Consider the following 12,042-nt stretch of genomic DNA (forward strand, 5'->3'; position numbering starts at 1 on the left):
GGGTGGGGGTGGTGGTGGATTGGGGGTGGTTTGGGGGTGGTGGATGGTGCTTCGCGGGTGGGGCGTGGGTGGTGGTCACCCCCCACGTTTGTTCGATAATGGTGGGTGCGTGGGTGATGGGTGGTGAGTGATGAGCACCATCATCGAGGGCATGGGCAGTGGCCAGGTTGTGCGTAGCTGGACCGAGCCCGCAGCGCCTGCCGCGGCTTGATGCTACCCCAACAGCGCCTTCCCAGCTGGCCCAACTGTGCCCGCCGCCCCTGCTTTGCTGGCAGTCGCTCGCACCGCTCTGCGCGCTTTGGTGTGGCCGGCGGCGGGCCCGGCCCCATGCAGGCTCGCCTCTGGCGCCTCCTGCGTGAGGCTCGACAACCGATGCTTGCTGCGGCTTCCACTGATGCCGTTCCGAACTGTTTCATGTCCCCCAACATCCTTGCTCAACTCTGTTCAGGGCCGCCTGCCAGTACCGCACCGTTGCCATGGAGCAGCCGCCCGGCATGGAGATCGTGGCCGGCATGGGGGAGGCGCTTGAGGAGCTGCTGCGCAAGAGGAGGTGCGCCCCCTTGCTGCTCTTCATGTCCCGGCCTCCGGGCCGCTCGAGCGCTGTCGCAGGGGGGCACGCCTGCAGGGCGGCTGGTGCCGTGGAGCCTCGCGGCGCGGGGCAATTAGGGGGGCCCTGCGGGAGCTTTGCTGGGTAGCCTGTACAGCCTTGATTGCACACATTGCAGCCTTCATTGCACACATCAATGCGTGCACGGCCTGCGGCATCGATCAGGAGGCGGCAGGGTACCCTCCCCTGGCCCGCCAACACCAGCCACCCACGCCAGCCCGCCGTCTGTCCCTGCAACCAACCCACCAGGGAAGCCACGGGGAAGCTGCCCGACGCGCTGCTGGTGTACCGCGACGGCGTCAGCGACAGCCAGCTGGGAACAGTGGTTGATAGGGAGGTCGGGCCCATGAGGCGGGTGAGGCGGTGGTGGTTGGTTGGTTGGCCTCACATGGTATTCTTGGCGTATCACCTTGCGCTGTATGCCAAGACAACCTGCTGCTGCAAATGCATGGTGGGGATTTACACAGAAAGGGCGCCACACTTGATTGTGACAACGCACCTGACCAGCAAACATGGAGGACCGGCATTCAAGTACATATTTCCAACTGTTGCCGCCGGCCGTCCCACAATTCAGGCGTGTGCCGCCGTCGGTGGGCCGTCTTACGCGCCGCCGCTCACGCTGCTGGTGGTGTCGAAGAGCCACGGGCTCCGCATGATGGCGGTCACGGGCGAGGCAGGGGCGGGCGGCGAAAGGCTGCCAGAGGTCGACAACCCCCTGCCGGGCTCTGTGCTCGACCACACAGTCACAAGGTGGGTGTACGCGCGCGCCCCGCACGTATTCGTGTGTGTGTGTGTGTGTGTGTGGAGGGGGAGGGGTGCGGCCAAATTGCAGGGGCTGGGCTCTTGGACACGCACAAGCCCCAGGCTTCAGGCGGGCACCACCAGGCTTACTGTACTGCGTGCGCTTGCTGGAAACATCCTTGTTCTTGCTGCCGGGATGCACAGTCAACAACGAACTCCCCACAAGGAGCTCCTCCCGCCTCAGACTAGGCACCCGCCCACCACCTGACCAGCCCCACCCACTCGCCCTCGCACCCTGGCCCAACCGCCCCCAAGGCCCCTGGCGTATGAGTTCTACCTGGCATCCCACGCCGCCATTCAGGGAACGTCACGCCCCAGCAAGTGCGCGCACCAGTCTCTCAGCCCAGCGCACGCCTCTTTTCGCTCTGCTGCCCGCCGTCGCTTGGCCCCTGCTGGCGCCCCCGCTTCCGCTGTGCAGGCCTGGTGTCCTGGATGGTTGTCTGATTGGCGGAGTCGGTGTGGCATTTGCCGAACTCGCTTTTGAGCGCTGCAGTCCTGAGTCTTCCGGCCCCTTACATGCTTCACTCGTGTCCTGATGACCGTCCACTGTCAACTGCCGACGATCAACCGCCAACCACCGTGCAACCGCCACCTGTCATGACTCATGCAGGTACCAGGTCCTGGTGGATGACCGGGGCCTGGGCCCTGATGCGCTGCAGCTCGTCACCCACTGGCTCTGCTGCACGCATGGCGCGTGCTCACGGTGCGACACCGCGCTGCCTGCACCCCTGTCAAGCGCCGCCCCATGCGCGCCGTGTCCGGAGCCCCTCCCCGCGGCGGCCGCCGCAGTTGCGACCGGGCGCCTAGACTCCCGCCGCCCTGCCCAGCTGCATTTCGCCCTGTTTGAGGCCGCCGTTGTCCTGGGATCATGACACGTTGGCTACGCAGCCCGGCCTCAGTCTGTGCCCGCACCTTTAATCCCCCCAAATATCTCCCAGATCTGTTCGCCAGCCGGTGCCTGCTCGGTACGCAGACCAGGCGGCAGCCGCGGCGGCGCTGCTGGCCAAGCGCGGCGCGTGGCCGCAGCGGCAGCAGGCTGGCGGTGGCGGCGGCGGCGGGAGCGGAGCGGGGGCGGACCAGGGGCCGCAGTACCGAATGATCCCCCTGGCTGACACGCTGGCAGGATCCCACTGGTACCTGTGATGTGGGTGGTTTGAACAATAACAATGAGAGAAAATGAATGATTGGAAGAAGCACAACAAAAGAGCGAAGCAACTGGACCCTGTGGTTTGGTTGGGGTCCACATTTCCTGCAATACTTCGTTGCCGGCGCACAGGTTGAGAGATGAGCGTTTGGGCGGCTGCTTGCGGACTGGTGCGATGCAAGGGCACGATTGCAATGTTGGCGCAGCGGGCAGGACGAGGGCGTGCCTCGACTCTGAAAGCCGTGTTGCACTCGAGCGCAGGCCGACCTGGCGCACCTGCTGATTGTACTTCCAGTTGTATCTTTGTTGACTGTACATCAGGCGTCGTGAATGTAACTCAAGGTGCAGGATTTCAGCCACCGGCGACGAGGGGAGTCGCCCACTGTGCTGGTGCTGAGGTGCGAAAACAACCGCCACTTTGCTCATTTGCGGAGGCAATTTAGACCCTGCCAGTGGCCCGGCGAGACTGCTGAGAGGAGGGCGCGTGGAATGTGATAGTGGAGCGGCCTGTGTACAGATTTGCACAAACACATGAGATACCGGTACAGTTCGTGCTATCGCAGATCGCTGTGAAGTCCTCGCTGCTGCGAGCACTGCCCGCCATATCGCCAACTAGTAAACGATAGTCTTGCATTATAGCGTGGTCTGACTATCAGTCGCAAGTCATGCAGCAGCTGGACAGAGGTGCATTGTCGGCACTCCTCGCTGGAGCGCTGCGTCCATCCGCCCTCGCGCTCGCTGCCCGAGCTTTGTGCGGCAGCCAGGCCCAGCCCCCGCCCCAGCACCGACATCGTCAACAGCAGCAGCAGCAGCATCTGCATCGTGCCTTCACGTCCCTCCCCGTGATCGACGTGGCGCCCCTGGTCAACCCCAGCCTGGTGAGGCGCCAAGACTGCCGCCCGACGCACCGCAGTAGGGCCAGCTGATTGTGTAAGGCAGCCAAATAAAATTGTATGTGGGAGCAGTGGTCAGAAAATTGCAGATGCATTGGCCCACAGGCACGAGCGATATGTGAGCTGTCCTCACAAGCTCTCGTCATGGCACTGCGCCTGTGTTGCTGGCCCCACCCACACACTCCTCCGCGGCCCCTGCCCCCCCCCCCACACACACATACAAACACACCATCCACACACCCCCAGGGTGACGCTGCAAAGGCGCGCTGCGCGCGAGAGCTCCATGCGGCCTGCAGGGACGTCGGATTCTTTGTCATCAGGAACCACGGTGAGGCCCCGCGGCTTCCGGGCGGCTTCCAGGCGGCTTCCTGGCGCCGGGGCATCAGCGGTACCCTGCGCCGGCGGATGGGAGCGCCGCCGGCTGCCCCTGGCACACGCTTGCGCTAGTTCCCGGCGGGGCTGGTGGCGTGCAGGGTACCAAGCTGCAGCAACCCTTGCTGCTCTTGGGTGGCAGTCCGCTGCTGCCTCCCCATGCCCCACGCCCCCTTGGTGAACGTTTTTTTCACCTGAGGCCGAGCCGTCTCACACGTGCACGCCTTGCTATGGCCCCGCATGTTCACAACGCCAAGGCATGCCCGCTGCTGTCTATGAGGGCGTTCTGCGGGAGGCGCGGCAGTGGTTCGGCCTGCCGGTGCGCCGCGCGGCGCTGCCGGGCAACGCGCGCGCCGCCTGGTGTCAACAGGCGACCCTGAGACGGCCCCACACCGGCGCCCTCCCCCCGCCCACACCCCGCGGCCCGCCTGCGCGTCACCCGCGCGCGTGGAGCGCCGCTTGGCGTCGCGCCGCTGCATCTTCACGTGCCGTTGGTTGTGCCTTCGGTCGTGCGCCTCCACCTAGCCTCAGCGCCACTGGTTCCCTGCCGCGCCGCCTCCCGCAACCCCTCACGCCCGGCCCCAGGATTCGTCCAAGCGTGCCATCCAGCTGCGGGGCGCAGCCACGAGCTACCGCGGCTACCAGCCTCTGGGTGCCAACGTGACGCGGCTGCCTGGCGGCGGGTTCACACGAGACTGGCACGAGGTCGGGCAGGGGGGGCCGGGACACCGTCAAAACGTTGAGCCGCACGCCCCCGCCCTCTTGCAACACCCTGCGTGCCCTTTGCATTCCCACAACGCCTGCGGCTGGCATGCACACAGCATCATGTTGATCCAAGCCCGTTGCGTCCCCATCCCCCATCCACAATGCCCGCCCTTTTGTGCTGTCAGGCCATCGATCTGTTCAAAGAGGAGGACCCCGCTGAGGTTCAGGTGGGCGGGGTCGGGGGACACCATGGGAGTCGCTGATGTCACAATGACATCACATCCGCCCCCCCATCCGCCTGTTGGAGGCGCAGATGATGCACCCTCAGGACCACCCCAACGCCCCATTTTGGGGCGAGGTCGCGTCGGCCTCCCCAACCGGCCTGCTCATCAGCACGGTCTGCTGGGATCCTTTGCATAGGAGAGTGCTCAAGGTATGCTTCACAAGCCACACGTTCCCCGTTCACTCCACCACCCTCGCCGCTCTCCCCCCTCCCACTCAGGCGCGGGGCCTGCCCCCGAGCCCCATCCATGGCCCCAACCTTTGGCCCTCCCAGTCGCCGGCTTTCGAGGCCGCCCTCAGATCATACATCAACGGCTGCCTAACCTTGGGCTCTGCGCTGCTCCGAGGCATCGCCCTCGGCCTCGGACTGCCAGAAAGCGCGTTCGGCGGTGGACTGGCGGCGCCGGAGCGGTCCTACTGGGTGGCCAGGGTGATCCACTACCCGCCCCTGGTGCAGGGCAGCGCGCAGCCAGGCGGCGGGCGGCTGCAGGAGGGTGCGGCAGCGGCGGCGGCGGGTGCGGGCGCTCGACTCTGTGTGTGTGTGTGTGTATGTGTGTGTGTGTGTGTATGTGTGTGCGCGCGTGCGCGTGCTCGTTCGTGCGTGCGTGTGTGTTTGGGGGGGCAAGGCAGGGCATGCAGCAGGACGGGCTTGCCTGAGCTGAGTGGGCTTCAGATTAATGTGATATGTATTGGTTGTGGGATAGTGGCGTCCGCATATGGCCGCCTGGGGCTGGTGGCATGCGCCAGCGAGCTCCTCATCCTCCTGGATTACGAGGCCTCTCCCTGACCATCGGGGCCCCTCGACACCGCGACTCCCGGCCAGGTGCTGACATCAGCCGCGACGTGCAGCTGAGCTGCGGCGAGCACACCGACTATGGGCTGTTGACCCTGGTCAACCAGGAGGGCCACGTCAGCGCGCTGCAGGTGCGCTGGTGGGGGTGCACTAGAGTGGGTGTGGGCACGTACATACGAGTGTCTATGTGGGGTGAGAACAATACATTCGCGAGGAAGGGAGGGTGTGCGAAGGCTGTCAGGGTGTATGTGGTGCGTGTGACATGAACCAAATCGCGCACATGGCGCCGACATGTCAAGAGAGGCGGCTCAGACTTCCCGCCTGGGTTGAGGACGGGGAAGCACGCACGCGCGACCTGGCCCAAACCAGCCAGCCGGCTGCTGCGACAGTTGCTCTAGCAGGCCGCGGCGCCCCTCGCTCTGAGCCGGGCCAAAAATCTCTGTCGTTGTCATTGTCTGTGCGTGACTCATGTCATGACTTTGTCACGACTTGCGCACCCCGCCTTGCTGTTGTGCCCATCCCTCTCAGGTGAAGAACGCGGCTGGCGAGTGGGTGGACGCCGCACCCATCCCCGGGACCTTTGTCTGCAACATCGGTGAGGACCCAGACCACCAACCACCCAACGAACCCAGCGAGTCACCCCGTGGCACTGCAAAGCCGGTGGGCTACAGGCCCCGGGTCGCCTCGCCGCGCGGTTGTCAGCAATGCCGGGCTTGGCGATGGCACATGCAGGCCCCTACTCCCCGGCCTGCACTCCCAACGCGCCGCAGCCGCCACTCGCGCGACGTCCGCCCCTGGTTTTCCTCTACACCGGCCCTCCCATTTGCAGACACACATACTGCAATCCCGCCAACTGCATGCCAACACATGCCCCCGCCCCCGCCCCCGGCCCCAGGCGACATGTTCCAGACGCTCACCAATGGCCTCTACACCCCCACCCTGCACCGCGTCCTCAACACCGACCCCGCGCGCTCGCGCGTCTCGATACCGTTCTTCTACGAGCCGGCCTTCGAGGCCACCATAGCGCCGCTGCCCCAGCTCGTGGCCGCCGCAGCGAGCGGTGCAGCGGCCGGCGGCGCAGGGCCGGCCGCCCGGTTCCCGTCGGTGCGCTACGGCAGCCACCTCGAGTCCAAGGTGCTGTCAAACTTTGAGCTGTAATGGTGGCGTTTGAAGCGGTGGATATTAGTGACCCCCCAGACAATCAGGCGCTGAGTCGGCTGGGGTTGGGGCCACGGCCAGGATCAACAAGGTCGTGAGAACATGCTGACAGTGCTTGCAGTTGGGGGTTGAGAGAAAAGGAAACAGGAATGAAAACAAAAAAAGCATGAAAGCATTGCAGGCCCAGAGGATGCCAGGAGGAGTGCTTGGACCCCAGCAAAGTTTGTACCTCAGCCCTTGAGCGGCTGGCTTATGTTTGGATTGACAGGGAGCCGTTGCCGAGGCACAATGTATTGCCGTGCGTCGGAAAGCCTGGGCCGCATTGCAGTCATCTGGGGGCTCAGCTGGTGGGCCGTCACGCCGACGCGGCAGCCGCGTGAGGCTCAAAACGACGACGCCAAACGGCGCGACGCGGGTGCTGACAGCGGGCGCAGGCCGGCCCAATGACTGCGGTCCTTGCCCAAACTTATCTTGGCTTGATTCCTGCCACGCACACCCAAATGCACGCGCCCGCGCTGCGAGACTACCGCGCGGCCGCCGCCGCCGCCGCCGCCGCCGCCGCCGCATCGACCGTCAGCTCCCGCAGCCCGGCCTGCACGCACGGCATCGACGGCACCCAGGGCGCGCACGCAAGCATGTACGCCGAAAACTGCTCCGGCCTCGCGATGCTGCAGAAGATGACCAGCCACGTGATGAGAAAGTTCCAGATACCCTCCTGCAGGTTCGAGTCCAGCGCCGCAACGTGCTGCGCCCGCCGCGCCGGGTCTGATGCGCCGCCCGCGGCCGCGGCCGCCGCGGCGGCCTCGGCCATCAGGCGCGAGCGGTCTGCGTGGATGCGCGCGATCCGCTCGCCCCAGGCATCCACGGCGGCGAGGGCGACCGCCAGCTGTTGTGGGTTTTGAGGGGCGGGGCAATGTTTGAGTGGTGGGGGCAATGTTTGGATGGTAAATAGCACCACACACGCAGTCCCTGCATGGAGGCCCATCCATTGGACGACATAACGGATAGTGCACCCAGGCGCGTGCAGCACGCGCAGCCTCGGGCACGCGCCCCCCACAAGGCCGCGGCTGGCGCGCTCGCCGCAAGCCTCGTCTGCGCTGCACGTTCCGATGCGCGATGCCTCAGGCCGCAGCGGGCCCAACGCCCCAGCCCTGGGCACCTCACCTGATAGGGATCGAACGCGAGCCGCCTCGCCGCCGCCTTCCAATGCGCGTCGCTCGGCGGCGGCGCCGTCGCCGCCGTGCTGGGGCCGGAGAGGGGCGTGGCGAACAGGCGGGGCAGCGCGCCGCCGTCCCGCAGCGACAACAGGACGAGGTGAGCGGCGAACTCGGAACGCAGCGCGCCCAGCCGCCCCACGGCCGCCGACGCCGCCGCCGCTGCCCAGGCCCCTCGCTCCGCGAGGCTGCGGGGGCGGCACGGTGGGGTGGGGAGGCATGGATTCGCAAAAGGGGGAGGAGAGGGGCGCTGTCGGGTCCGTCCCTGGGTGCAAGCTCGAGGGGTGGTGGGTGCCTTGATATTCAGGCGGCCGTTCATGGCTTGTAAATATTCCAGCAGCAGTGCCCACACCCCTGCATGCAGCACGATTCGGGGCCCGTGCGCGCGTCCGTGCCAGCGCCGTCGCTCACGGCAGCAGGCTAGGGCTTTCTTGCAGGAGAGTCCGCAGCTTCGCAATGAGCCCTTCGTGTGACAGGTCAGCTGACGCGGCCGCCCGCACCGCCGCGGCAGGCGACCAGCCCAGCAGCGGCTGCCGCAGGCCGGGCGGCTCCCTCTGCTGTTGCTGTTGCTGCTGCTGCTGCTGCTGCTGCTGCGGCTGCTGCGGCTGCTGCTGCTGCTGCTGCTGCTGCTGCGGCTGTTGCTGCTGTTGCTGCTGCTGCTCCTCCTCCCGCTGCTGCTGCTGCTGCCTCCCGTCTTGCTGCTGGTGGGGTTGCTCCCTGCTGGGCACCGCTGTGCCGTTGCCGGCGCTGCTTCGCGCTTCAGCCGCATGCATGAGACGCCCGCCCAGACCTTGACACACCAAGGTTGAGGGCTCTGCGCTGGCCTGCGCCCCAAGCAGACCCAACAGCTCCACCACGGCCGCATGATGCGCATGCGCGAGGCGCTCGGCGGCCTCTTGTGCAGTCTGCGCACCCGCCTGGAGGGAGCAGCGCTGCACCTCACTCTCCAACTCGTCTAAAGACATTCCTGACTGCCGTCCTTGCAATGGCCCCGCCGCGGATTGCCCAAAGCAGGGTTCGGCTGCAACAAAGCTGGCGACGTCGGGATGGACGAGTGCCGGCACTTGGTAAAGGTTGAAGTTTGTAATTTTATAATCAAAACGACACGGTGATGGAGGGCATGCCTGGGGGCGCGCCCAGCCACCTGGGCAGCAGCGGGTGGTGCTCGCGTTTGCGCTCGTGCTCCAGGAGCAGTCAGAGCTCATGTGTCGCAGGCACTGGAGCAACTCTGGAAAGATGAGTGAGGGCTGGTTTCCAAGAGTTCGGCCAAGCAGTGCAAGCAGTGGCGGGAGCGCGTGGAGTCAGAGGCGGGTGTTCAGGACGCCGCCGGGCTTGCGGCTGCCAGGTGAAGCTCTAGCTGCCCGATGAGGTGGCCTCTGAGGCGGCCAAGCTCGTCAAGGCGGGCTCTGAGGTCATCAGGCCTGTGCGTGGCAGCCAATGCCTGCCGGCGCGCTGCAACGGCTTCCAAACCGTCGGCGCCCGCCAGTTGCTGAGACCCCGGGCTGAAGGAAGTCCTGGGCCGTTGTGACATCACCACTGACCACCTCTTTCGCCGCATGCACGCGTTCGATCTGGGGCTGCACTGGGGCAGGGTGGATGTCAAGGCCGCGCTGAGCTACGCACACACACACAAGCTCACTCGCCTGACCTAGGCGCGCAAGGTGCTGGCCTTGATGGCCCAGGGTCCCAGTGTCTTTGACCGGGGGGTGTGGGCGCACGGATGAGGTCAAGACTCGGCTGTTTTCAGGGGAAGCCTCTGACGTGGATGTGTGGTGTGACGCGCACGATCAGGGGGTGCGGCTGGTCGTGCCTGGCTGCGGCACACACAGTCTGTGGTCCAGATCAAAACCGATCGTGACAGCGATGTGATGACGGTTGCTGCTGGGCCCATCCCTCCGCCCTGCAAGGGCAGCGCTCACCTTGAGGAAGATAGACGAGCGTCCAGCCTTCTAGCAGGACACTGAGCGACGGCGGCTGTCACGCCAGCTTTCTCGGGGCGGCTGCTCGCGGGGATGCATGTTGTGGCTGTATAGCTGTGTGACCCAGCTGTCCCCAGTCTCCTCCCCAATTGGCAGAAGGGGGATCATACTCTGGCTTACACGAGATTGGGATCCACAGCAGACGGCAACGCGTGGGGAACGAGGCCGAGCACATGCTCTTGTACTTAGCGGCGAGCGCGGCTTGAAAAGCGACGAGATCCATGCGGCAGGCGGAAAGGTGGCTGGGTGGCAGGCCACCCGGAGCTGGCGGCGCGCCGGAGCTGGTTGCGCGTGACAGCTGCCGCGTACAATGCGCGCCGGTGCGCAGCGGGCGCCGGGTGAGGGCTGTGGCCAAGCAACCTATGCAGTACAACCATGACTAATCAACCCCCTCCCCCGGGGACGGCGGGCGTGGAAACGCGCTCGTCCGTCTCCACAAATGAAACCCAAACAGCAATGCATGCGGGGCGCGCGAGAGTGCGAAGCACGGGCGGCCGTGCGTTTCAAAAGCGGCGAAAAGCAGGGGTGCAGCGCGCGCGGGCGGTGGCAAGCCAAAAGACGCAAACTGTGGCAGAAGGCGGCAATCGGGTGCAAGACAGATCAGCGGCCAAACTGCAGGTGCATGCCAGAGTCACTCATAGCGGGCTGCGCGGTGCCAGGACAGAATGTACAGGCAACGCAGGGCGCAACAAGAACTGAGCCAATTGTACAGAAACTGTATCATTTGCATTGTGAGGTGATTCCAATTGACTTGCCTGAATTTTCGGGGGGGCCAGTAAAATGACTCAATTATTCAACTGATGCACGGTGAATGGCTCAATTCAAGGAGTGTGAAACGGGTGATTCAATGACTTTTTTGTTTTGCCGCATGCTAATCAAGCCATTGATTCAAGCCCATGGAAACAGGGCCTCAAGCCCGATTAGCCACCCATGTGATTCCACCCCACGGGTGGATTCCACGGTGATTCAGGCCCATAGAAACGGGGCCATGATACTTGCTTCATTGAAAATAATATAGATTATTGCATATTTGCGCAAAGCTCGTGGTGAATGGATTTTACGCCGCGCCAACGGCTGGGTGCTGCTGAAAGCTGGCTAACCGCAGACCAACGCAAAGAAATTAAGGGGCACCCAGAGACCCTTCGAGGAGTGGCCGCGCGAGTACACACCTGTGCGAGCCCGGGAAGAAGTCGAAGCAGCCGCGCAGCTCAGAGCTCCAGCGGTGTGCCCGTAGTGTGAAGCAGCCCCTCCCCCCCCCCCCACCCGGGGGCCGAGCGTGCGGTACAGATGCGCACAGTCTAACAGCGGTTGGCGCGGGCGAGAAATGAGAATTTTTTTTTCAATAATGAGGGGTCGAAAGAATGCGTGCGGGTTTTGCGCAGCAGCCACCGCGCACGTCTAACGGTCGCAAGGGCAGAGAAGTGATCAGGTGCAGCAGCCAGGTGCGGATGGGAACAAGGAGAAACTCAGACAAGGTTCCGAATTGCAGGGAGAAAATACCATGTGGCGTGTCAAACAGAGAGCGTGGCGCGGGCGTGGGCGGGGCCACCGCCTCGCGCGCCGCGCCTCGGGCGGAGGCGGTCCCACACACGCACGACCCTTGCCGGGCATGCCACGCCGCGCCGCGCCGCGCCGCGGCGGGCAGGCGGCGCCCGCTCACAGCGCTCACACGCCCCCGTCGGGCGCGCCGCCGGCGCCAGCGCCGTCGGTTCTGACGAGGCGCGCCAGAAGGGACACAAGCATCGTCGCCGGGTTGTCGCCGCCGCTCTGCGCCGCGGCCTCAGGCGCGAGCGCCGCCTGCGGCTGCGGCTGCGGCGGTGCTGGCGCCGGCGGGGGGCACGCGGGGGCCGGCAGCCGCGGAGATGTAGACCGAGAAAGCGCTGCCGCGGCGGGAGGGGCCTCGCAGGTCAAGGACGACAGGCGGCGGCTGCTGCTGCTGCTGCGCCGCGCCTTGCAGCGGCCCAAGCGGCGCGAGTGGCGGAAGCGGAAGGCTGGCGCTGCCGTCGCTGGCGCCGCTCGCGCCGCTGTTGTGGGTGGCCTGGAGGTGGGTGTGCACGGTCAGCCCCGACTCGTAGCTATGGGGGCAGCAGGCGC

At 65.5% G+C, this 12,042-nt stretch overlaps 3 protein-coding genes across 3 annotated transcripts; 2 read left to right on the forward strand and 1 right to left on the reverse strand.

The window, feature by feature from the left end:
* Nucleotides 1-476: 476 nt before the first annotated feature.
* On the forward strand, nt 477-2,551 carry MNEG_8415 (argonaute-like protein; the record flags this gene model as incomplete). The annotated part of the gene is made up of 6 exons (XM_014043110.1): nt 477-550; nt 857-962; nt 1,182-1,357; nt 1,664-1,729; nt 2,019-2,111; nt 2,347-2,551. The coding sequence occupies 6 exons, from the start codon at nt 477-479 to the stop codon at nt 2,549-2,551; spliced, it is 720 nt and encodes a 239-aa protein (XP_013898564.1).
* Nucleotides 2,552-4,076: 1,525 nt separating this feature from the next.
* MNEG_8416 (hypothetical protein) lies at nt 4,077-6,755 on the forward strand (the record flags this gene model as incomplete). The annotated part of the gene is made up of 7 exons (XM_014043111.1): nt 4,077-4,136; nt 4,403-4,522; nt 4,708-4,749; nt 5,025-5,319; nt 5,628-5,728; nt 6,126-6,192; nt 6,493-6,755. The coding sequence occupies 7 exons, from the start codon at nt 4,077-4,079 to the stop codon at nt 6,753-6,755; spliced, it is 948 nt and encodes a 315-aa protein (XP_013898565.1).
* A 523-nt stretch (nt 6,756-7,278) lies between these two features.
* Nucleotides 7,279-8,934, reverse strand: MNEG_8417 (hypothetical protein; the record flags this gene model as incomplete). Its single annotated transcript, XM_014043112.1, has 3 exons — nt 7,279-7,641; nt 7,920-8,157; nt 8,381-8,934. 3 exons carry the CDS (start codon nt 8,932-8,934, stop codon nt 7,279-7,281), a joined length of 1,155 nt encoding a protein of 384 aa, XP_013898566.1.
* Between the last annotated feature and the right edge of the window lie 3,108 nt (nt 8,935-12,042).

Source organism: Monoraphidium neglectum, assembly GCF_000611645.1.
Source record: "Monoraphidium neglectum strain SAG 48.87 unplaced genomic scaffold scaffold01597, whole genome shotgun sequence".
Lineage (NCBI taxonomy): Eukaryota > Viridiplantae > Chlorophyta > Chlorophyceae > Sphaeropleales > Selenastraceae > Monoraphidium > Monoraphidium neglectum.